A 26,368-nucleotide genomic window follows, 5' to 3' on the forward strand; every position below is an offset into this window, starting at 1 on the left:
TCACATCATAAATAGTTTCTCATAACTTAACCATTGTTTTGCCACATTGTCTTACTGTTTGAAATTCCAATTTCAAATCTGTTCTCAACTTGCCATTGGAGACTTTTATTGTTATTTCAGTTTTCTTTAGATTACTCTCATACTTGTCAATTTCTTCCTCAATTTTCTGAGAGTTATTTTCTTGTCTGTCATGTTTTCTTCAAATTTCTTTGAGTTGCTTTCCACTTGTTAGTTTTTTCTTCCAGCTCATTCATGTTCTTTTCTGTAAGTTGTGCTACACTATCTATTAAATTTGGGCTCTTTCCTAATCGTGTCTTTGGTAGCCCTGCATATTTGACCTTCCTGCCTCTATGTTTTCTCATTTTATCGTTTGGGGAGTGCTTGAGTTTCCACACTTTGGTCCTTGTTACTGTTTGTTTGTATAAATTCTGCATTACTTACATTTTCTGTTTGATAATTTGTGGGTACTGATGGCTCCATTTAAAATTTCTACATTGACAAACACTGATCCAGAAAATATTACCCATTGCATGAAACTGTTAGAGTTCTCCCATACAAAGTTTCATCACATGCAATTATAGCATTACTATTGCTTACTTCAGCATTTCTAATTACTCATTGACAGCACATTTGATACTTGCATTTATCACTTTCTGATACTAGTGGCTGCTATGAGCTCTGATGTTCCATCTGCCCATTCCAAGTTTAGTTATCATGTGGTCAGCCTTCTTCTTCAATCTTCTCTGTTCCCTTGTTACCTCCACAGACTTTTAGTTCAATTTCTTTGCATGTAAATCCACAGCTAAGGCTCATTTTCCTTTTCTTTATAGTATCTACGTCCAGGAATCGATACACTTTCATCCTGTTTAAGGAACCAGTTCAGGGTGGGAAAAAAAATTCCCGGATTTTTCCTGGTTGAAAATACACTTTCTCCCAGTTGAAAACACACTTTTTCCATGTTAAGTGACAGTATATTTTTCCTCGGCACTGTAAAACTTATCAATCCTTTGAATGTTTATGGTTTTGTACTCCGACGTAGAATTTCACAACACTTTAGAAAACGAAACTCAGGGAGAAAAACACGCTTTGGAAAGATCTTTGATGTGCAGCGACATGTATGCTGCATATTTTTGTGTTACGAAGGTATAAATTCGAATTCCACCAAACACAACATGTTACTTTCCAAAGCCTAGAAATCAAGATTGCAACGCGCTTTTGTAAGCCAGTCATAGCTCATGTCACGTGATCTCACCAGCTGATGACAACGTAGGACACGTGATGTAGTCAGCCAATAGCGAGATCACTCGTAAGCAGCGTGAACACACAGATAAGAAAAGTTAATGGTTTAAATTAATATACATAGTGTTGCTACAAGAAAAACAAAGCTTTCACATATAATATTGGTCTCTAAGATTAATAAAGCTTCCACATGTAATGTTGATCTTTTTTGCATGTGTTACACTTTAAGATACATCACACAAAAGTGCCAGTAAAATTTTTAATAATGACATAGATGTCTGATCTTCTGGGCTCAAAATTCTTCTAGATGGTCGTCCTCAAAGAGTTGATTTTTAAATGAGAGTCAAACGCTCTGTGATTTACGAAATTCATCGTACATTCTCGCACATATTTCATCTTGCGTAAAAGGAAATTTACTTTGAAAGTAACGCTTTTCAAACCATCATTAGCAATATTTTCCCATGACCTGTTAGAAATTGGTTCATTTCAGCAGTTGCCAGAGAGTGCCAGGTAACAGGTGTCATTGTGCTTGCGCAGCAAAGATGACACAGGAAGCCCACATGTTCAAATGTATAAAATATTAAAAGATCTTGCATTATGTCATAAAAGAAACAAGACATCAGAGGATACTTCAAGAGCATGTATCCAGAATTGGATGTACATTTTCTTGAGTGCCAGTACTGTATTATCTCATGTTTGGTTCTTTATTATGGCATAATGCCATAAGAGCTAGAAGATGGAAAACATGCACTTAAAATGCAGTGAACAGTTGAAAATAGCCAACAGTGTGAAATTAAACACTTCATTTCAAAAGATTAATAAAAGCCAAATCTTTTTAGCAAACTGACAAAAATAACTTCATTGTTCTGCAAGGCAATTCATGATTGACTGTCAGAAAGGTGGAAATAAAACCTGAAACTAATAACATATTTTAGTCTTCTGTAATTATGTGAACGTATTTTAAATCATTTGATAGCTCCCGGCCACAGAAATCCCATATTCTTTTCACTTAATGTGAGAGCAATAAATGAAGAGGAAACAGCAAAATCACTAAACATAAATACGGGTCACGTGAAGACTACCCACCTCCCCACTACAACTCAGACTGCTCTGTGGATCAGCTCCGGATCTCAGATATTTCCGAACCGGAGCAATACTAGATAGTGGTGCCCAGCCACAGATCTGTAGCCAGAAGCGACTCAACTGCACATGCACAAGAGCCCGCCTGCAACTGCTCAGATTAATCTAATGTAAAAAGCTGTCAACGTCACACTCATCAGAGGCAATTTTTTGTTAGGGAGCATTGCATAGTCTTCCTAAAGTCTTTGACACACTTTGCTGTTGGCAGACACTTGTAGGAGCACTGTGTATTATTGTTGTATATGGCATATTTCCTTTGCGACTTAAGTTTCATTTTCGTTTTTTTCTCTCGTTCATGTTTTGTTGCTGCAGTATTATTCTGCAGAAGTGGGATACAGTAATATCCTTTGTTAGAGTATTGGTTCTTACCAGTCAAAATCACAAAAATTTAACTGAAAACTGAAATAATCAAAAATTCCCGGAATCCTAAAAAATTCCCGGACTTTTCCCGGATTTCTCCCAGACAAAAAAATTCCCGGGTTTTTCCCAGATCTCCCAGTTGCCCCGGGTCTTATACATCCTGCAGTTGTAAATGGACTCTTCTTCCACTTCTTTGGAGCTGTGCCATCTGAAGAGTGAAACACTCGTGTCACAAGGGAGCCCCTAGTTTGTCTTTTTGCATGACCTGTGGATTACTGTTGTTTGTAATCAGCACTGGATTGCCTTCACACAGCATTGCCAGATAAACTTACTCCCACAGTACACATATCACTACAGTAGCATTTTTCACCATGTGTGTATAATAGGTGTCCTCCCACTTCGACTTACTCTCTTCAGTATAACTTTCTCAATAAACATTCTATAATGAATAATGCTTTTGGAAATAAACATTTTATAGGTAATACTGAGTTTACTGTATATTCAATCCATAAAAACACTCCCTATGTTGATCTAAAATGTCACATAGCTACAGGAACACACATGCCATTCACATTGCCGTGCTAGTTAGCTATTGCTCTTTTAAAGTCAGTTTGATCACTGTTAGAAAAAAAGAAATACTGATTTGGATGGCACTTAGAATAAATGATTCACAATAATCTTTGTGTCAATGAGGTTGTGCCCAACTCGTACACATTCATTCCGAGATCTCACCTGCCACCTAATCACTTGCTTGACTTTTCAGCAGGTGTCGAAAAGCTTACCCCACTCCTAGCTAACAGGACATCCATGCATCAACTGTGATCCTCAGACCAGAGAGATAAGTGGGGGTAAATTTGATACATAGTAGTGGTATCAATATCTGTGCTCTCATATTGTCGATTAGGAGTGGGTGATAGAACAGAGGAAGGGGAGTCTGTGAATGGGAGGGTCTGGGTGCAGGCTGAGTAAAGTTAGGGTCCTGATGGGGGGTGGGGGCGGGGGGGGATCTCCGTGTGTGGGGCAGGAGGCTAGTGGAGATTGAGGAGGATTATGGGAAGAAAGCAAGGACAACTGCTATCTATGCAGCTCTAAAAAGCTCTGCTGTTTGGGGGAAGGATCTTGATGGTATGGGCTCTGAAGCAACCGTTGAAATTGAGCATGTGCCCAGCAGTATTTTCTGCTATTGGCTGGTCAACTCTGCTCTTGGCCACAGTTTGACGGTGACCATTCAGATGGGTGGACAGCTAATAGGTGGTCATGCTCCCATGAAAATGCTGTGCTGAAATTTCAGCAGAGCTGGTAATGACATGGCATTTTTCTCAGGTAGCCCTGCCCCTAGTGGGATAGGATAAGGTTTTAAATGGGAGTGGAGAGGTATGTGGTGTGGTAATGTATCTAAAAGATTTGCACCTGAGTCTTCCCATTGATTTATCTTTACTCTTCACTTTGCCTGCGTCATCTCTGGTCTGAAGCTGACATATTGCTTATGAACATACTATCTCTGACCTTTTAATCTCTCTCTGATACCTGTCCTTCATCTTTGTCTATCCTTGTCCTTACTACAGGTGGGCACTATCATCCTGCAGCTGAGTGACCTACCTTACCTTTTTAGCTTTCCTTCTCTCCTCCCCAAGGAAGGAGTTAATAATTCCGAAAGTGAGGATGTTGTCATCACTTTTACTTTTATGTGTACCTGTCTGCAGCACTAAACATTTTGCTTCCTGAAGGTAAGTTATGTCCAGCAATTATATCTAATATTTATTAGTTTTCTTGATTGAATTTTCCTTTTATACATATTGCCTTGTTTCTCAGTGAGTGACCAAACAATCTTCCTCAATAATAGACCATGTAGCAGAAGACATAGAAAGAAAGCACTACTCCTTACTTGTTCAAAATCTAGGCCTATCAGGTCATCTCTGTCAGATATTAAAAGCAAATATTTGTGTAGAAAAGTATGCTAAATTGAATGTATGAAAGAGGGTCTTCTCAGAATCAAACCTATGTCATTTCTCATCTCAGTTACAACATAAAGTGTGGGAGGAAGTTTATGACAATATTTAAACTAAAATTTGAGGAAGCATTCCCCAAAACACTGCATTCAATTGGAGCAACAAACAAAAATATATGGGTGACCAGAGGAATCAAAAAATCCTCTGAAACCCTAAAGCATCTTGCATCCATCAAAAATAGCCAGACTGACCCAGCTTTTTTTTAGAGTGCTACAAAAATTACAGGAGAACTTATAGGAAAGTATTGCTAGATACAAAAAAAAACTTACAAATGGCAAAACATTGCTGAAAGCAGATAACAAAATTAAAGCAATCTGGAACATAATTAAACAGGAGACAGCAAATGATGGACAAAAAAATCTGGAAGCACAGATTAAAAGCAAAGATGTTGAAACCAGCAACCCAAAGGAACTAGCAAACTTTGTGAATGAATACTTTGGTGGGATTGCTAAGAAATTGCAAGAGAAAATTCCAGACACATATGTTCTACACCAACAGGACCAGCCATCATACTCAATGGTGCCCTTTACAACAACAGAGCAAGAGATGGCACAGAAGATACATCATCTAAAGAATAAAAAATCCACAGTGTTGGATGAGATCCCAGTCAGTGTGCTAAAGAAATGTATACACAACATAAAAACCCCGTTAACAATAATAATTAATAAGTCTTTCAGATCTGGTTGCTTTCCTTGATAACTGAGCAAGCAAAAGTAATACCACTACAAAAAAGTGGTGATGCAAAAAATGTAGAAAACCACAGACCAATTTCCTTGTTATCTTGTATTTCCAAAATAATAGAAACCATAATGAAAAATAGACTAATGAACTATGTAGAAAAATTTAATCTTCTCTGCAATGGTCAACTTGGTTTCAGGCCCACAAAAAGTACACAGACTACCATAGCACAGTTTACCAAAGTCGTACTAGAAGCATTAGACAAGGGTGAGAATGCAACAGGCATTTTGTTGGATTTATCAAAGGCTTTTGACACAGCTGACCACAGAATTTTATTACACAAATTAGAACTATTAGAAATAAGGGGTACAGCAAAGCAATGGTTTAAATCATACCTGGAAAACAGAGTGCAAAAAGTTGAAATCTCACATATTTGCAAAAGATTGGTAGTAAAACACTTATACGATCCAATATATGTTAATACAGGACTCCCCGAGGGAAGTGTACTGGGCCCAACCCTCTTCCTTATATACACTCCTGGAAATTGAAATAAGAACACCGTGAATTCATTGTCCCAGGAAGGGGAAACTTTATTGACACAATCCTGGGGTCAGATACATCACATGATCACACTGACAGAACCACAGGCACATAGACACAGGCAACAGAGCATGCACAATGTCGGCACTAGTACAGTGTATATCCACCTTTCGCAGCAATTCAGGCTGCTATTCTCCCATGGAGACGATCGTAGAGATGCTGGATGTAGTCCTGTGGAACGGCTTGCCATGCCATTTCCACCTGGCGCCTCAGTTGGACCAGCGTTCGTGCTGGACGTGCAGACCGCGTGAGACGACGCTTCATCCAGTCCCAAACATGCTCAGTGGGGGACAGATCCGGAGATCTTGCTGGCCAGGGTAGTTGACTTACACCTTCTAGAGCACGTTGGGTGGCACGGGATACATGCAGGCGTGCATTGTCCTGTTGGAACAGCAAGTTCCCTTGCCGGTCTAGGAATGGTAGAACGATGGGTTCGATGACGGTTTGGATGTACCGTGCACTATTCAGTGTCCCCTCGACGATCACCAGTGGTGTACGGTCAGTGTAGAAGATCGTTCCCCACACCATGATGCCGGGTGTTGGCCCTGTGTGCCTCGGTCGCATGCAGTCCTGATTGTGGCGCTCACCAGCACGGCGCCAAACACGCATACGACCATCATTGGCACCAAGGCAGAAGCGACTCTCATCGCTGAAGACGACACGTCTCCATTCGTCCCTCCATTCACGCCTGTCGCGACACCACTGGAGGCGGGCTGCACGATGTTGGGGCGTGAGCGGAAGACGGCCTAACGGTGTGCGGGACCGTAGCCCAGCTTCATGGAGACGGTTGCGAATGGTCCTCGCTGATACCCCAGGAGCAACAGTGTCCCTAATTTGCTGGGAAGTGGCGGTGCGGTCCCCTACGGCACTGCGTAGGATCCTACGGTCTTGGCGTGCATCCGTGCGTCGCTGCGGTCCAGTCCCAGGTCGACAGGCACGTGCACCTTCCGCCGACCACTGGCGACAACATCGATGTACTGTGGAGACCTCACGCCCCACGTGTTGAGCAATTCGGCGGTACGTCCACCCGGCCTCCCGCATGCCCACTATACGCCCTCGCTCAAAGTCCGTCAACTGCACATACGGTTCACGTCCACGCTGTCGCGGCATGCTACCAGTGTTAAAGATGCGATGGAGCTCCGTATGCCAAGGCAAACTGGCTGACACTGACGGCGGCGGTACACAAATGCTGCGCAGCTAGCGCCATTCGACGGCCAACACCGCGGTTCCTGGTGTGTCCGCTGTGCCGTGCGTGTGATCATTGCTTGTACAGCCCTCTCGCAGTGTCCGGAGCAAGTATGGTGCGTCTGACACACCGGTGTCAATGTGTTCTTTTTTCCATTTCCAGGAGTGTATATAAATGATTTCCCACAGAGCGTCAGGCATGGGGAAAAAATACTATTTGCTGACGACAGCACTGTAGTGATTACAGACAAAAGCTCAACACTGTTAATAGAAAAATCCAATGAAGCTCTCAGGGACATCTACAACTGGCCACTAAAGAATAAAGTAACTCTAAATGTCAAAAAGACAAACTGTATAAACTTCCAACTAAATAAAAAACCCATTGACATTACATTGAAAGTAAACAATGATGTACTTGATTGTGTAACAGACAGAAAATTCTTGGCAATGAATGTAGACTGTCTGCTAAAATGGATAGGGCATGTGAGAATTTTAGCAAAGAGGCTACCTTCAGCATGTTACGCCCTGCGAATCCTTGCACCAGTGTGCAATATTTCGTCTCTCAAAGTAGCCTACTTTGGGCACATCCATTCAGTCATCAGTTATGGGATAATGTTTTGGGGGTTAAGTGCTGCAAACATACAAACTATTTTCAAGATACAGAAAAGAGCTGTTTGAATAGTAACAAATAGCAGTAACAGGGCACACTGTGAAGAGTTGTTTAAGAAGTTAGAAATTATGACAGTTCCGTGTGAATATATTTATCAAAACATAAAGTATATGAGGAAAAGCAATAATCTGTATACCACAAACAGCACAATTCACGACCATGGAACCAAATCCAGACACTGTTTACATCTAAACAGAATAAACAAGTCAAAAACTCAAAATAGTGTTTTATATCATGGTATTAAATTGCACAACAGATTACAACTAGAAATAAAAGATGTAAATGATCCCCATACCTTTAGTCAAAGGCTAAAAAAATATTTACTAGATAATAGCTATTACACTGCAGACGAATATTTAAAATAACTATAGATTAATGTTCATGAACATTGTACTGCATAACAAATTTAACTTGACATGATTAGCAAAGTAGAACTAAGTATAGGAGCTTTATATACTGTAAAGAGACATGTTTATTTTATAAAAAATATTGTACAATCATTTGATGACATCCATGCAATGTATATTGTTCTATGGATGAATCACTCAATCAATCAATCATCCCTCAAATCCAAATTTGTATACTTACCCTGCAATCCTTGCTTAGTATTGGTTTCCTTGTACTTGGGACATGTGAACTTGCTCTCCAACACATATTCTCCTCCTGTAACTCTCCTGGACTCAACTTCTATAAACAAACCCCAATTGTAGCATTTCATTATTTACTTAATTACATATTTATATATAAAAACAAAGATGAGGTGACTTACCAAACAAAAGCGCTGGCAGGTCGATAGACACACAAACAAACACAAACATACACACAAAATTCAAGCTTTCGCAACAAACTGTTGCCTCATCAGGAAAGAGGGAAGGAGAGGGGAAGACGAAAGGAAGTGGGTTTTAAGGGAGAGGGTAAGGAGTCATTCCAATCCCGGGAGCGGAAAGACTTACCTTAGGGGGAAAAAAGGACAGGTATACACTCGCACACACGCACATATCCATCCACACATACAGACACAAGCCTTACATATTTATTTATATATTTATTTACATATTTACATATTTATTTTAATTTTTTCATTACTATTTTTCTGAGCGCACCCCCCCCCCCCCCCCCTAAATTTCCCATCCTTTCTATTTCTTAACTGAATTGTTTATTATACTTTGCATTTCCCTTCCTTTTTAATCCATGTTTACTTTTCACTCATCCCTTTCTGTCTCTGCCAATTGAAGCTGGCACAGTTCTTACCTGTGTACTGTCTTTGACCTCCTACTGACTATGATACATATTCCTTGATGCCTTTTGCAAACAAGACTCTGAGGGACCAGCCCCCACCCCTCTTTTCTGGTCTCCCTGAACCAATTCCTTTCCTCCTCAAAGAAAAAATGTAGGTTTCAAAATTGGGGATTAGTATTTTCTACTGTAAGTCTTTCTCTCGGCAGTACTTGGGATTTTGACTCCTGAAGATAAATAAAAGCCAGTCAGTCAGTCACTCTTATTGTACCTTTGAAATTTTTTTGCAGTTTCTGTTGTTATAATTATTTTTTATTCTTTCCCCTTGTTGACTCTTTCTTATATTTGTCTTGGACTTTTCTTTTGAATATCCATCTGTACTGGGCTTTTGTTGAATAATGAAACCTCAGGGTTTGTAAGATAATGTTGTTAGCAGTTTATGTATTTTACTGTCAGTCAATTACAGGAAGTGCCAATGCACTTCTTATGAACTACTGATCATTTTTGTGCACACTATGTCTCACAGTCTTATCAACTAAGGTACATAATCATATTGATAAAAAATATTGTATATGAATCTCTCATATTTCCTCCATTTTGCAAAAATTGATTCCAACCTTAATCAGAGTTAATTCTTAATGTTTTTCAGGTTTTGTGAAGCCATTGCATCAAATAATGAAGAGACTATCAGCAACACGTTATTACAATTATCTGTTTATATCATGCTGGAAAATACTGTGCTTCTTTGTGTCTATACTGGTAATCCTTGCTCTCCAGAACGAAAATGTAAATAATTTCTTCAGTCTGCTTCCTACAGCTTTTGGACCACATAAAATAACAGTAATTGAAGTGAGTATTTGAGAGCCGAGTGAAAAATATTATTTATGAGCAGACTAAACTTTCTGAAATCATTATAGTTTGTCTTACACTAAAGAAATTTCAGTTTATGGTTATTTGTTGAATAATCCTCTTTCAGGTAATAAGTTCTGATGCTGGTACAAGTGTGTTAGATGAGGCTCTTACAACTCCTGAGAAGTTTGAAATGGATGCATACTATTATGCTTCAGTCTTTGTACTTATCATACAGATATGTGCAGCATATATCTGTTACATATTTGGTAAGTAGTATAGTAAATGCCTAGAGAGTAGTACATATAAATTTGCAACACCATTCATCATTTTGGAACATAACTACAACACTAGCATACTGATTAAACAGCAAAGACAACAAAGTAACATTTGAAAATGCGCTGAGAAAGTTTCTCATTGACGACTCCTTCTATTCCATAGCAGAATTTCTATTACTATATGTATAAAATATGGGTGTTAGGACTTATTAACTCACAACGTCTGTATATAATTTTTCTTTTTGAAGAAAAAAAGGACTTATAAATCTTCAGAATGTAACCATATATAGAAATTAATTTGCAATATGAAGTTAGAATGACTCATTCCATATCATTACACTCTATGATGCAAAATGAGCATTAAAACATGAAACTAACTAATTAATCTCTATAAAATATAGCACGGTATTGACAGCAACTAAGATATTGAATACTGTGGTCTGACTGGGTACATACAATCAAGATTTGGATCTCCTGTAGGAGTTCTCGGATAGCCAAAGTGGTTGAGGTGATCACTTACAACAAGCAGCCAGGTTTGAGTTCTGGCCTGGCACAAATTTTCATTTGCTCTGAAATATTTTACAGATGATGCATAACCAGAATCATAATTTGCTAGTTCATTCTTACTTGAATATAGCTGTTGATCATAAATGCTGTGTCTCACACTGCTCTACAGTATTTAATCCATACCAAGGCAAAGCAGTGTCTCACCCTGTACAGGAATCATGATAATACAGTGTGAGCACAAAGGAGTGTATTTATTTAAATCTTACTCCATCGATCCAACTCTGGTAAACCCACAAGGATATATACATAGGTCTTATTAAAGCAATCAATCATACAAAAGTAATACTCCATGTCTGCATTACACACAAGTGGTAAGAATGTGTGATTACAGCAAACGCTAGACACAGAAAGTGAAAAACAAATACAAAAATGGTTCAAATGGCTCTGAGCAATATGGGACTCAACTGCTGTGGTCATCAGTCCCCTGGAACTTAGAACTACTTAAACCTAACTAACCAAAGGACATCACACACATCCATGCCCGAGGCAGGATTCGAACCTGCGACCTTAGCGGCCGTGCGGTTCCAGACTGTAGCGCCTAGAACCGCACGGCCACACCGTTACTTATATTGTGTCTGTATTTCCACTCTTGGAGAGAAAGTGTAGGGCAAAAACTGATGAGCTGAGTCTCTTCTGGAGATTTATTTTATGATGAGAGTCAATTACAGCACCTAAGAACTTAGTTGTTTCAACTCTTTCTATTGACTGTGCCACACTTCAGAGTTAACTCGTCCTCTGTTTTAGCAGTTGCAGTGAATATATTTAGTCTTATTTCATTTCAAGAGAGTCCATTGATGCTAAATCTTTTCACCAAATCAGTAAGAATATTCTTAATAGATCCTTGAAGATTTTCACATGTATGACCATCAATCATAATGTTGGTGTTACCTGTAAAAATAGTAAAAAGGCACTGTAGCTTTGTACATTGAGGTAGATCATTTATAAATTTGAGGAACTGCAAAGGACTAAGAACAGATCCTTGGGGCGTTCCACATTTAATGGTACTCCAATCAGATGAAACCAAACCACTATGGATCTCATCAGTACTATCTACTACTACCTTCTACTTTCTATCTTTGAGGTATGATTCTGACTGCTTATTTGCTGCAGCACTTATTCATAATAGGTCTGCTTTCTGTGATAGGATTTGGTTCTTCACAGTGTCAAAGGCTTTTGACAAGTCAGAAAATAACCGTATTGTTACCACTTTGTCATTAATTGAATCCAGAACTTTACTCGTGAAAGAATACATTGCTTGTTTGACTGACAGACCCTTTAGGAAACCAAACTGACTTTTCCTGAGAATGTCGTATTTATCTATGAGGTTCATTCAAACGAAACCTGGTCAGTGCATCTACCTTTTCCTTACACGTAAGGTGGCACCACGTAACTGCGGGTATGGTGGTGCCATCTATTGGTAGGGAGACTGACGCGTGTGCACTGTTTGATGTCGCACAGTGTCAGTGTGGTTTCAAGCTGAAGAGAAGGTGGTCACACATGTTATCATCCACTACCGCACGTGCAGGCGAGTACGCAGCAACAATGAGGATTGATTCGATTTTTGGTGGTGGAGGTAGTTGGAGGCCATGAAATGTATCGACAGATGAAGGCTGTGTGCAGTGAGTACAGTCTGAGTCATTCAAGTGTTGTGGAAGGTGCAAATGATTCCTTGAGGGGCACGAGTCACTGGAAGAAGATGCTCGTCCTGGACAGGCTCATTGTGTCATCACACTGGAAGTGAATGCTTTAGTTTTGAACAACTGTAGAATCACCGTGGACGGGATCCATAGGTTACTGGGTATTAGCATGGGCACCGCTGAAGCGTGCGACTGTGTCCAGGCCTGGATCCGACAGCAGCCTACTAGCTTCTTCAAGGATGGAATCGACCAGCTAATGTAGCAATGGGATAAATGTGGTGACAGTTTTTGCTACTATTTTTGAGTATGTATACTGTAGGTAACTACATTTTTGCATTAATAAAATTGTTATGATTACTTTACACTAGTGGCTGGGTTTCATTTGAATGCTGTTATGATGTTTCAAAATTCTCGTATACATAAGCTTTTCCAGAATCTTTTAAAAAGCAGTTAGAAGGGAAACTGGTCTGTAATTTGTGACTTCAGTTTTGTCACCTTTCTTGAAATTGGGTTTTACAACAGTACATTTGAGTCTGTCAGGCACAGTTTCTTGTTATTCGGATGCATTAAAATGTCGCTGAGTACATCACTAATAGAAGCACAGCTCTGTTTTAGTAAATTACTAGAGATATTATCAACACCAGTGTAATGTGTATTCTTGAGAGAGATGATCGTTCTTCTAATTTCAGATGCTGTGACATGTCTGATATGAATTTTACCTGCATGTTTGGGTATAGTCTTTTGCATTGGACTCAGAACTTCATTAACGGAGCCCTCACAGCATATTTGTTCTGAAACTGACAAGAAGTGCTTGCTCTTAAAAAGTTCTTATGGTTTTCCCTGTCTCCCCCTAAAAATATTCCAAATAGTCCTCATTTTGTTATGAGAGTTATCAATTTCTTGCTCATAATACAATGCTTTTGATTTTTATATTATCTTCTTTAGTATCTTACTGTACATTTTACAATGGCCAGTTTTCATTGTGTCCCTAGACTTTCTAACTGCAATGTAAAGTTCCCTCTTTGTTTAACATGATTGTTTAATTTCCTTTGTGATCCAGGTTTTGTTCAGTGGTGTTCCACTATTGCTTCTAGCAAACTGTTTTGGGAATACCTCTTCAAAGATGGCTGGGAACTCATTTTTGAACATTAAATTTAGCATTAACTTCATCCACCCTGTATACTGGGCTCCAGTCTATCTGTTGAAGTTTGTGTTTAAAAACTCCCAGTGCATCACTAGTCATTGACCCAGTAGACTTCCAGGTGAGGATTAATTTCATGACGGGTATACAATCATGCAGAGTGAGGAGTTGTCCATCATGGTCAGACAGTCCATTCAAGACAAGGGTGATAGTGAAACCATTGTACCTACTTGTTGTTGTTGTTGTTGTGGTCTTCAGTCCTGAGACAGGTTTGATGCAGCTCTCCATGCTACTCTATCCTGTGCAAGCTTCTTCATCTCCCAGTAACTACTGCAACCTACATCCTTCTGAATCTGCTTAGTGTATTCATCTCTTGGTCTCCCTCTACGATTTTTACCTTCCACACTGCCCTCCAGTACTAAATTGGTGATCCCTTGATGCCTCAGAACATGTCCTACCAACCGATCCCTTCTTCTGGTCAAGTTGTCCCACAAACTCTTCTTCTCTCCAATCCTATTCAATACCTCCTCATTACTTATGTGATCTACCCATCTAATCTTCAGCATTCTTCTGTAGCACCACATTTCAAAGGCTTCTATTCTCTTCTTGTCCAAACTATTTATCGTCCATATTTCACTTCCATACATGGCTACACTCCATACAAATACTTTCAGAAATGATTTCCTGACACTTAAATCTATACTTGATGTTAACAAATTTCTCTTCTTCAGAAATGCTTTCCTTGCCATTGCCAGTCTACATTTTATATCCTCTCTACTTCGACCATCATCAGTTATTTTGCTCCCCAAATAGCAAAACCCTTTACTACTTTAAGTGTCTCATTTCCTAATCTAATTCACTCAGCATCACCCAACTTAATTCGACTATATTCCATTATCCTCGTTTTGCTTTTGTTGATGTTCATCTTATATCCTCCTTTCAAGACACTGTCCATTCCATTCAACTGCTCTTCCAAGGCCTTTGCTGTCTCTGATACAATTACAATGTCATCGGCGAACCTCAAAGTTTTTATTTCTTCTCCATGGATTTTAATACCTACTCAAATTTTTTTCTTTTGTTTCCTTCACTGCTTGCTCAATATACAGATTGAATAACATTGGGGAGATTCTACAACTCTGTCTCACTTCCTTCCCAACCACTGCTTCCCTTTCATGCCCCTCAACTCTTATAACTGCCATCTGGTTTCTGTACAAATTGTAAATAGCCTTTTGCTCCCTGTATTTTACCCCTGCCACTTTCAGAATTTGAAAGAGAGTATGCCAGTCAATGCTGTCAAAAGTTTTCTCTAAGTCTACAAATGCTAGAAACGTAGGTTTGCCTTTCCTTAATCTAGCTTCTAAGATAAGTCGTAGGCTCAGTATTGCCTCACGTGATCCAATATTTCTATGGAATCCAAACTGATCTTCCCTGGGGTCGGTTTCTACTAGTTTTTCCATTCATCTGTAAAGAATTCACGTTAGTATTTTGCAGCAGTGACTTATTAAACTGGTAGTTCGGTAATTTTTACATCTGTCAACACCTGCTTTCTTTGGGATTGGTAGTTACATTTTTCTTGAAGTCTGAAGGTGTTTCACCTGTCTCACACATCTTGCTCACCAGATGGTAGAGTTTTGTCAGGACTGGCTCTCCCAAGGCTATCAGTAGTTCTAAGGGAATGTTGTCTACTCCCGGGGCCTTGTTTCAACTCATGGCCTTTCAGTGCTCTGTCAAACTCTTCACGCAGTATCGTATCTCCCATTTCATCTTCATCAACATCCTCTTCCATTTCCATAATATTGTCCTCAAGTACATCACCCCTGTATAGACCCTCTATATACTCCTTCCACCTTTCTGCTTTCCCTTCTTTGCTTAGAACTGGGTTTCCATCTGAGTTCTTGATATTCATAAAAGTGGTTCTCTTTTCTCCAAAGGTCTCTTTAATTTTCCTGTGGGCAATATCTATCTTACCCCTGGTGAGACAAGCCTCTACATCCTTACATTTGTCCTGTAGCCATCCCTGCTTAGCCATTTTGCACCTCCTGTTGATCTCATTTTTATTTTTTTTTTGTATTCCTTTTTGCCTGCTTTATTTACTGCATTTTTATATTTTCTCCTTTCATCAATTAAGTTCAATATTTCTTCTGTTACCCAAGGATTTCTAGTAGCCCTTGTCTTTTTACCTACATGATCCTCTGCTGCCTTCACTACTTCATCCCTCAAAGCTACCCATTCTTCTTCTACTGTATTTCTTTCCCCCATTCCTGTCATTTGTTCCCTTATGCTGTCCCTGAAACTCTGTACAACCTCTGGTTTAGTCAGTTTATCGAGGTCCCATCTCCTTAAATTCCCATCTTTTTGCACTTTCTTCAGTTTTAATCTACAGTTCATAACCAACAGATTGTGGTCAGAGTTCACATCTGCCCCTGGAAATGTCTTACAATTTAAAACCTGGTTCCTAAATCTCTGTCTTCATTATATAATCTATCTGAAACCTGTACCTACTTAAATCTATAAATATATTATCTATCAAAAGTCTGATTCTCAGATGTGATCCTAGTGGAAAATTCAGTTACTGGAATGAGATTATATGAATACATAAGATGTTGGAGCTTCACTCTGTTGTTGTTTTCAGTTAAAAAGTTTACATTAAAATCCCCCAGAATGAAAATCCATTAATTTTAGAAAATAAAATAGATAACAATAATTCTATTTGAACCAAAAAGACCCTAAAGTTAGATCCAGGTACCCTGTAAATTGCCACTACTATTGTTGGGTACATATCTGCTGTAATTTCTATTGCACATGCTTCAAATAGTTGTTCTAAACAGTATTTCCTTACATCCATAGATCTAAATGTTGTTGTTGTTGTTGTTGCTGTTGTGGTCTTCAGTCCTGAGACTGGTTTGATGCAGCTCTCCGTGCTAATCTATCCTGTGCAAGCTCCTTCATCTCCCAGTACCTACTGCAACCTACATCCTTCTGAATCTACTTAGTGTATTCATCTCTTGGTCTCCCTCTACGATTTTTACCCTCCACGCTGCCCTCCAATGCTAAATTTGTGATCCCTTGATGCCTCAGAACATGTCCTATCAGCCGATCCCTTCTTCTAGACAAGTTGTGCCACAAACTTCTCTTCTCCCCAATCCTATTCAATACCTCCTCATTAGTTACGTGATCTACCCACCTAATCTTCAACATTCTTCTGTAGCATCACATTTCCAAAGCTTCTATTCTCTTCTTGTCCAAACTATTTATTGTCCATGTTTCACTTCCATAGGGTAGGAGCTTGCAATGTTGTAGTTAGAATCTAAATGTAATAAGTTAATGCCACTTGTGATATGATGTTCTGTAAAGCACAATATTTGAGCATTTTTTATACAATTTCTGTCATTTATATTAACTGATAGCTGATCTACTCTGCTGCTAAGCCCCCTAATGTTTTGATGAAATATAGGCAGATTAGACTTGTTTGTAGAGATATCACTTACCTTTGGTGCTCGACCATTTCAAAATTTGTGTCTGTTTTACTATTTGATTGTTACTTTCTAGCCACCTGGTTTAAACTACTTCATAATTTGCAACTGGTTGATGGTTTTATTATTTGCTGCTCACCAAAAATCCTAGTTTCTTCATTTTCCCATGAAATATGAGGAAATATTTTACCAGCAAGTAACTGCTTTCCTGATGCATTTAAATGAGGGCCATAAACCATATAGAATCTTGGTTCCACAATGTTTATGTCTATAACATCGAAATTCTGGAAATGGGTACATGTTTCCATGAAACTCTCGTTTGCGATGCTAATCTTGCGGAACACACATGACCAACTCGATAAATCATGATGTTGCAGGATATTCACAAGTACATTCGTATGAGTTAAATTATTTATACATTTTCTCAGTTCTGTGCTAGCCTTGTAAGTCTCTTTTCTATAAACATCATTAGATGCCCCAGCAATACAACAAAATTGTCCTTAGTCAAACTAGTTACTTCTCTTAATTTTGCTAGTTTTGTTAGTTCACATGATGCAGCCCAGTCTTCACAAATAGGACAGATGGAGATTTAGGCCACTCCTTGAGTTGTTCTTGGATAGCCAAAGTGGTTAAAGCCACCACTCGCCATAAACGAGAAATATGGTTTCAACTCACAGTCTTGCACAAATTTTCACTAGTTCAGAAATATTCTACAGCTGATGTGAACCACAATCACAATTTGCGAGTTCATTCTTAATTTCTTATTCGGGCAGCACCTTGCTGGACTTTTTTTATTTACAATATAGTCTAATAGTTGCTTTTGGAAATAGCCTATATAGTTCATAGACAAAAAATTGTATCTCAAGGAATTTTTGTAATTAATGATACCAGTAAATAATGTGCACATCAAAATTCAACTGCCCTAAAATGGTTTGTTTTAAGAATGGTATAGCTGATTTGAAAGCCCTCATTTTTTTCTTTTGAACAAACACTTTACTTTCTCCAGAAACTAGATATTACAGTAGTTATTCATATTCAGAATTTTTGTGTTCCAGAGTGTTGCAGTCTTAAAATATATTTCTCCTCAAAATCCACTTTTATAACTTTGTGGGCCAATTTTATTGTATCCAAGAATGTATAATTTTAAAATCTAGAACATGGCTGTAAACAGCAACAGTGAACCGATAGTCTTGGAAAGGATGAAAAAATCAGCCAAACAGTGCTTAACATGGGTTTATGAGAACCCTTGACCTGATTTTGATAATTATAACATTATCTTCTTCAGAAGGAAATTTCTATGCTTGTTACATTTTGTGTTGAAAAGGTACATTAGAATAAATATATTTTTGTTCTGTTATAGTGAATTTTTGCTCGACAAGAGCCACACAGTTTTATACTAATGTACTGGTACTTTTTCAACACAATATCTAACAAGCGTCACAATATCCTTCTGAAGGAGATCACTTTATATTTATCAAAACATAGGGCAAGGGTTCTAATAAACCTGAGTTATGTAACCTGTTGGCTTGTTTTTCATCCTTTTATTCGGCTTTTGATCGAACAGTAAATATTATTGATAGTGTGTTGATATTGCTAAGAGTGCGCTAAAAGATATTTTCAAGTTCTGAACCCTTCTCACACATCACTACCTCTTCTGAAAGTGTGCTGTTAATATACATGAATAATAATCAATGACTGTTTATTTATTTATTTATTTATTTATATTAAAAACAAAGATTCCATGACTTACCAAACGGGAAAGCGCTGGTAGATAGGCACAATAAAAAAAACACACAAACATACACACAACATTTCAAGCTTTTACAACCCACGGTTGCCTCGTCAGGAAAGAGGGAAGGAGAGGGAAAGATGAAAGGATGTGGGTTTTAAGGGAGAGGGTAAGGAGTCATTCCAATCCCGGGAGTGGAAAGACTTACCTTAGGGGGAAAAAAGGACAGGTATACACTCGCGCACACACACACACATATCCATCCACACATATACAGACACAAGCAGAGATCTCTGCCCGAACTCTTTGCCTTTACAAATGTCTGCTTGTGCCTGTGTATGTGCGGATGGATGTGTGTGTGTGTGCGTGCGAGTGTATACCTGTCCATTTTTCCCCCAAGGTAAGTATTTCCGCTCCCGGGATTGGAATGACTCCTTACCCTCTCCCTTAAAACCCATAGCCTTTCATCTTTCCCTCTCCTTCCCTCTTTCCTGACGAAGCAACCGTTGGTTGCGAAAGCTAGAATTTTGTGTATATGTTTGTGTTTGTTTGTGTGTCTATCGACCTGCCAGCACTTTCATTTGGTAAGTCACATCATCTTTGTTTTTAGATATATTTTTCCTACATGGAATGTTTCCCTCTATTATATTTATTTATTTTGAAATGGGCATAATGTGCCCACCTGTAATGGGCATTATGGAAAATAGATTGGTATTCGTAGTACTAAACTTTGACAGTTTACACTAGGGTGACAGTATTAATATTAATTATTTTTTGCTGTGCTTCCACTTTGTGTTACCTAAATAATCCTTGAGCTTGTGATATGAATTATTTAAAAGGTATGCCTTAACTGATCTTTAAATATTTGGATTTTAGTTGACTCTTTAATCTTCTTGACAATGTATTGTACAACTGCTTTTCTATAAGGAAAGTGTTCATTTGTGTTTTATGTTAGTCTTGATAAATGTTTTGTCTGGCTCTTGTTCCATGATCATGAATTTTGCTGTTCATTAGGTAATTGCTAATGTTTTTCTTGAAGTGAGCTTTGTTACTATTTTCAGTTATTATTCCAGTGGCCTTTTTCTTTAGTTTGAATACTGTGTCCATGTTTTGCAAATGGGACACCTCACTAAATGATTCCATAGGTAATGATGGCATGCATATAAGAACAGTTTTTAACAACAAGATGTTGCCTGGAACATTGTGATGACAGCTCTCTAAGGGTGTAGACTGCTGATTACACTTTGCTAGTGTATCTGTGTGTTCATTCCATATCAAGTGACAGTGAACATTAATTTGTAAAAAATCTGTGTCTACTACATTATCCACGAAATTTTCATTCACATTTAATTTTACAAAATTCATTTCCTTCTATAAATAGAGATTCATATTGTTTTGCAGGGAATATATTACACTTCTGTACTTCATATCTCACAATTTAAAAAGTAAAAACTTATATTGAAAACAAACATTACCTAGAAGATAATGTCTTAGCTTGATTGTAAAGTTAACTGTGGTATTCTTATTATCAGAGGAAGGTTGTGAATAGTAGCTTGTTAACCCTGATAGCAAGATTTCAAAATATTAAAAGCAAAATGTCAAAGGAAACAATTTTCTGAGTACTATAAAGTTGTTTTGGAAATGATAATCAAACAAGGCTTTTGGTGGGACAGATTATTTCTGTGTTAACAAATAATACATTAAATGAATGGATTTTACTTGATATTAGTTAGATAAAAGACATTATTAAAAAAATGGATACATACAACAGGATAAAACAAAGATATTGGTCTAAATCACTGAATTTCTAACATATAAAACAAAAATAAATTTGTCCTTGTTTTTTGACATTTTAACACATTTCAATAGTTCAAATTTAGCATGTTTTTGTCTGAGTTGTTTATTAATATTTTTATAGTAGCTTAGAATCATGGAGATTGCTTGTATAATAACAAATATGACATTTTCTTGCACACTATCAATTTTATTTTGGTTTTGTGGTATATTATAGAAGAGCTTTGGCTAGAAGAGTATTGTCAATAACAAGATAATCTCTCGTTTCAGGAAAATTTGCCTGCAAAATAATGATCCAGCCAATTGCTTTTGCATTCCCTGTGAATATGACAGTTCCATTGTCTATTTCATTACTAATTGTAATGTGTGGGTTAAAGAACACAGATCCTTGCACTTACCAGAACATTATACCAGACTACCTTTTCTTTGATGCACCAAGCTCTTACACAGTGGGTGACTTCTTGGGGACACAGGTTAGTATATTATCATTAAAAATTTACATTATTGTTAATTTTATTAATAAGTTAATAGTGCATCATAGTTTTGTGATGACCATTCATGTAAATAGACATTTGGTTATCTGTCTGCTCAATAGAACGCTCAACATTAATACCAACATAACTGATTTATAACATGGCTGCTTTCACATGTGGCCCTGTCTTTTATAGGATAGGAAACACCTGTGACTGAACTGCAGTAGGAGGTGCTGGGTGAGCATATGAGATAAGTCATGCAACTGGGTCATCTGTGAGAGAATGGTCCATGGCGTGCAGGATTGGGAACAAGAGTGGAGTAGGGATGGAAAAGGATATTCTGTAGATGCACTGCCTCTTCCCACCACTCTTCCTCTCCCCATGTAGGCATTTTCTCTCTCTCCCTCCATCTATCTCTCTCTTTCCTCCCCTCGCACCTCTTTCCACCCCTTTCTCCTTCTCTCTTCCCCCCATTTCCCATTTCTTGTCCATGTTTCTTTCTTTTTCCCCCTCTCTGTCGCCCTCCTCCCTCTTTCTGTATCTCTTATATGCTCTTCCCATGAGAACTCGTTATTGACAGAAAACAGTGACTTACTTTTGACAGCCAAGATTGGAAATATGATTGCTGCTCATGTCACTTGTAGCAATTTAAGCTGATATTTTAGGTTCCTGTCTAACCATAAATAGGAATTGAATATTTCTGAAGTCACAACATCACCCAAAAGCAAGCAACTCTCATTATACAGTGGTAGACATAAAATAATAGTTTTGCAAATCAAATAAAATGTGAGAAAACAAGGGAATGGAACAAAGAACAGAATCTGATTAGTGTATTCATCTCTTGGTTTTCCTGTATGATTTTTACCCTCCACGCTGCCCCTGCCCTCCAATACTGAATTGGTGATCCCTTGATGCCTCAGAACATGTCCTACCAACTGATCCCTTCTTCTTGTCACGTTGTGCCACAAACTCCTCTTCTCCCCAATTCTATTCAATACCTCCTCATTAATTATGTGATCTACCCATCTAATCTTCAGCATTTTTCTGTAGCACCACATTTTGAAAGCTTCTATTCTCTTCTTGTCCAAACTATTTATCGTCCATGTTTCACTTCCATACATGGCTACACTCCATACAAATACTTTCAGAAACGACTTCCTAACACTTAAATCTATACTCGATGTTGTCAAATTTCTCTTCTTCAGAAATGCTTTCCTTGCCATTGCCAGTCTACATTTTATATCCTCTCTACTTTGACCATCATCAGTTATTTTGCTCCCCAAATAGCAAAACCCATTTACTACTTTAAGTGTCTCATTTCCTAATCTAATTCCCTCAGCATCACCCGACTTAATTCGACTACATTCCATTATCCTCATTTTGCTTTTGTTGATGTTCATGTTCAGCAATTATCATTAGCATTAGCATTAGACTATTATGACACCCAAATAAATAAAGGTGTATACAACCATGAAAAAAAATTTTCACTAGTATGAAGCTCAATATCACAATGCTAATTATACACAATATAAATTCCTACAAGGCAAACAAACTATCATTTAACTTCATTTAAGAAATGGAATAAATGATACATGACAGTGGTAAAAGTCCACTTATAGTGTTTGTGGTAGCTAACTTCATGTAAATGAAAGAAATACAGAACAACATTCTCACTGGTTATAATTTTCATTGACTGTTTCCATCTGACTCTTGATTGGCCATCTGATCACACTTTTACCAAGGTCTACACCTCACACAAAACTGCTGACACCATAACTGCTTTTCAATCCAATGTTCAAATTGTCTGAATTAGAATGAATTAGATAAACATGAGATCTTATTTTAGACAATGGAAAATCCAGGATGGAATAATTACAGTATAATGAAAAGAACAGATAGCTACTCACCATATAGTGGAGATGCAGAGTTGCAGATGGACACAGCAAAAAGACTGTTAAACAAGTAAGTCTTTGCCAAAACTGACTTCATTGGAAATAGACCGCATACTCACACAAATGCAAATTTCATTTAGGTGTGTGTGTGTGTGTACATTGTCTAATTCCGATGAAGGGCTTTTTGGCCAGAAGCTTACTTGTTTGCACTCATGCCTATCTGTCACTCAGCATCTCCACTATGTGGTGAGTAGAGTCTGTCCTATTCATAATATTGTCAGAACTTATATTAGTTTTCATTTCAACCCTATTTCCAAAGTTCTTCCACAAATCAACTCAAAGAATAAACACACATGTGACACATATACTCTTTCAAGTTACAATGACATTTATAGTCAGAGAAGTATAATTCAACATAGTTTGCGCAAGACTTTTGTATGCTTGCTCAGTCATCATATCGTTTTCATATGTCATTCCCTTGGCGTGATCTATCATTTACTTAGCTTGTTCAGCTATTGGTTGCTTAATATAGCCTGGTGCTTCATGCCATCCCTGGTCAGTGATGTCAATCTCTCCTCCTATGAATCAGTTTGGAAGCCAACATCATAGTCTCCATCCTTTTCAGTTTCTTGCAAAAAATAGAAATGGTTTCTTTTATGAAAGAGTAAGGTGAACTGGATCTCTCCTTTTCAAGGCCATATCTGTGGAAATTCATGATCTTAATTTGGGAAGATATGGTGCCCAGTGATTTTTGCATAATAGTATTTTTCACTCATTTGAGTTTCTACTTCCCATTTTTGAGCAATCTTATGTTTGCCATGTCAGGTTGTTAATGATTTAATATCATTGATACCACCCTGTTTGTGCATCTCCCCATTAGAATTTACACTGATGGAAGCTCACTGGAAGCAGCACTTTGTCAAGTCCTGTAGTCCTCAGCTCTCTTCATTAGTCTCCATTAAATGATTTAGACTCTTATCTTCAAGAAATCCATTGCTTTGTATGTTTTACAGACCATCCTGTTGTAGACAGGGCAAATCTGTATGCGAGTAACTTTCCAAAATGTGTCCTGTCATCACTCACAACTTTTTCCAGAGTAGCATGATAGGAAAATATAGACTAGACATTTTATAACATCTGACTCATGTAAAGAATGCAAAACACAATTTTTGGATACAAGAATACCTGTCAGTTGCAAACAGATACCATTTGCCAGACAATTTGAATAAATAAGGTCCAACTCGCTGCATGATCATTGTGCAGATTGTGATGTATGAGTCTAATATGAATTCTTTGTTTTCTTAGTGCACTGTGGACATTGTCTGACTAATTCTCCAGTGTCAGGGAAAATTCTTGGCCATCACATTTATTCATATTGTTGCTCTGCGTTTTTTAATACCTTGGTGTCTTTCATGGCTTCTTATTAAGATATTATTTCATAATGGTCTATACTAAATACAAATCAATCATTGTTTCATCAGTAAACCTATCTGTATTGAAGTTTCCGCCTGACATTGCCAATATTCCTGTCTAACTGATACTTATCCAGCATACATAACAACAAAAACAATCAATTTTTGACAAGATATGAGGGCTATTCAGAAAGTAGGGAACGTTTCCATCTGATGCACTGATTGCATATATTTTGGTATGTGCATGCTTGGCAGCTATCCATGACAACAGGAATGTCTCTGTGTGTCTGATTTTTTTTATATTCAAATTTGGCATGTGCGCTGCAATCGAAAACCTCGCCAGTTGTGAGGTGTGGTCTGTGATACGGTTTTTGTTGGCAAAAAACCTAAAACTTATAGAAATTTATTGTGAACTGTGCGAAGTGTATGGAAACAATGTAATGAGTGAATTTTCCCTATGGAAATGGTGCAATCAGTTTAAAAATGGCTGAACCAACGTTCACCATCGAAACCATCGCTTCACAATAACGGAGCTTTTGCTTTCTTTTCCACAGGTTTCATGGACTTTGTTGTTTGAAATTGTCACTCAAAAGCTAGGCTACCACAAATTTTGTGCACAATGGGTGCCCAAAATGCTTACAGGGCACCATAAAGAACTGTGAATGGGGGCAACGTTAACATTTCTGGAGGCCTACCACAAACATGATGATTCAGTACTGGATCGAATCGTAACCGGTGACAAGATTTTGGTGAAACGTGCCAATTGTGAGACAAAATTACAGTCCATGGAGTGGGGGCACACAAGGTCCTACCAAAAACCAAGAAAATGTTTGCAAACCTTGTCAACAAGGAAGTTGATGGCGGCAATGTTTTGTGATAGGCAAGGTGTGCTTCTTATTGATTTTCTTGAATGTGGAGCAACCATAAACTCTGCCCGGTACTGGCAAACGTTGCACAGCATTAGAAGAGCAGTTCAAAACAAATGCAGAGGAAAGCTGATACCCAAAATTTTGTTTTTGCACAGCAATGCCTGGCCTCACATGGCAAACTGCACTATGGAACTCCTTAATTCATTCAAATGGGAAATTTTCCCTCATCCGCCCTACAGCCCCAATCTTGCACCAAGCAATTTCCACTTGTTTCTCAAGATGAAGAACTGGCTTGCGATGCAGCACTCTGATGACGATGTGGAACTCCAGGCGGGTGTGACTCACTGGCTGAAGTCTCAGGTGGCAGAATTTTATGACGAAGGTCTTTCAAAGCTTGTCCTCAATGTGTTTGGTGACAAAAATGTGGAAAAGTAGTATTGCAGTCGCTATTTCAGATGTATACAATAAAATATATTTCTCATACTTAGTTTTTTTTTAAATGCCAAAACATTCCCTACTTTCTAAATAGCCCCCCCCCCCCCCCCCCGTAATTTAATTGTATAGATAAAAAATGTACTCACCAAGTGGTGGCAGAACACCCACATAAAAGAGGGTTGTAATTAGGGAAGCTTTTGGAGCCAGTAGCTCCTTCCTCAGGCAGAAGGGTTGAAGGGGAAGGAAGAAGGGTGAAGGAAAAGGACTGGAGAGGTCTAGGAAAAGGGTTAGATTTCAGGGAAAGTCACCCAGAACTGCGGGTCAGGGTGCATGGGATGAGAAGGAAAGACTGATTGTTGGGGACTGCTTCAGACAAGATTTGAAAACCTACATATTATCCTGTCTTCCACCTTTAAGCTCTCAGGCTTTCAGATCTTGTCTGATGCAGTCTCCAACAATCAGTCTTTCCTTCACATCCCGTGCGGTAAGTCTCCCCTGACCAGCAGTTCTGAGTGCTTTTCAGAAAATCTGCCCCTTTTCCTAGACCTTTCCAGTCCTTTTCCTTCATCTCCCATTCCTTCCCCTTTCAACTGTTCTGCCTGAAGAAGGACCACAGGCTCCTTTCCCTGAAGGAGGACCACTGGCTCCGAAAGCTTGCCTAATTACAACCCTTTTTTATGTGGGTGTTCTGCTGCCACTGGG

At 38.4% G+C, this 26,368-nt stretch overlaps 1 protein-coding gene across 1 annotated transcript in view; it reads left to right on the forward strand.

Moving 5' to 3' along the window:
- LOC126485065 (chitin synthase chs-2-like) overlaps window positions 1–26,368 on the forward strand; it is a 271,806-nt gene that overhangs the window by 74,462 nt on the left and 170,976 nt on the right. The window contains exons 5-7 of the mRNA XM_050108667.1: window positions 9,767–9,966; window positions 10,094–10,235; window positions 20,856–21,058. Coding sequence (XP_049964624.1) covers window positions 9,767–9,966; window positions 10,094–10,235; window positions 20,856–21,058 — 545 coding nt within the window. The remainder of the gene's footprint in view (window positions 1–9,766; window positions 9,967–10,093; window positions 10,236–20,855; window positions 21,059–26,368) is intronic.

Source organism: Schistocerca serialis, chromosome 6 (assembly GCF_023864345.2).
Source record: "Schistocerca serialis cubense isolate TAMUIC-IGC-003099 chromosome 6, iqSchSeri2.2, whole genome shotgun sequence".
Classification (NCBI taxonomy): domain Eukaryota; kingdom Metazoa; phylum Arthropoda; class Insecta; order Orthoptera; family Acrididae; genus Schistocerca; species Schistocerca serialis.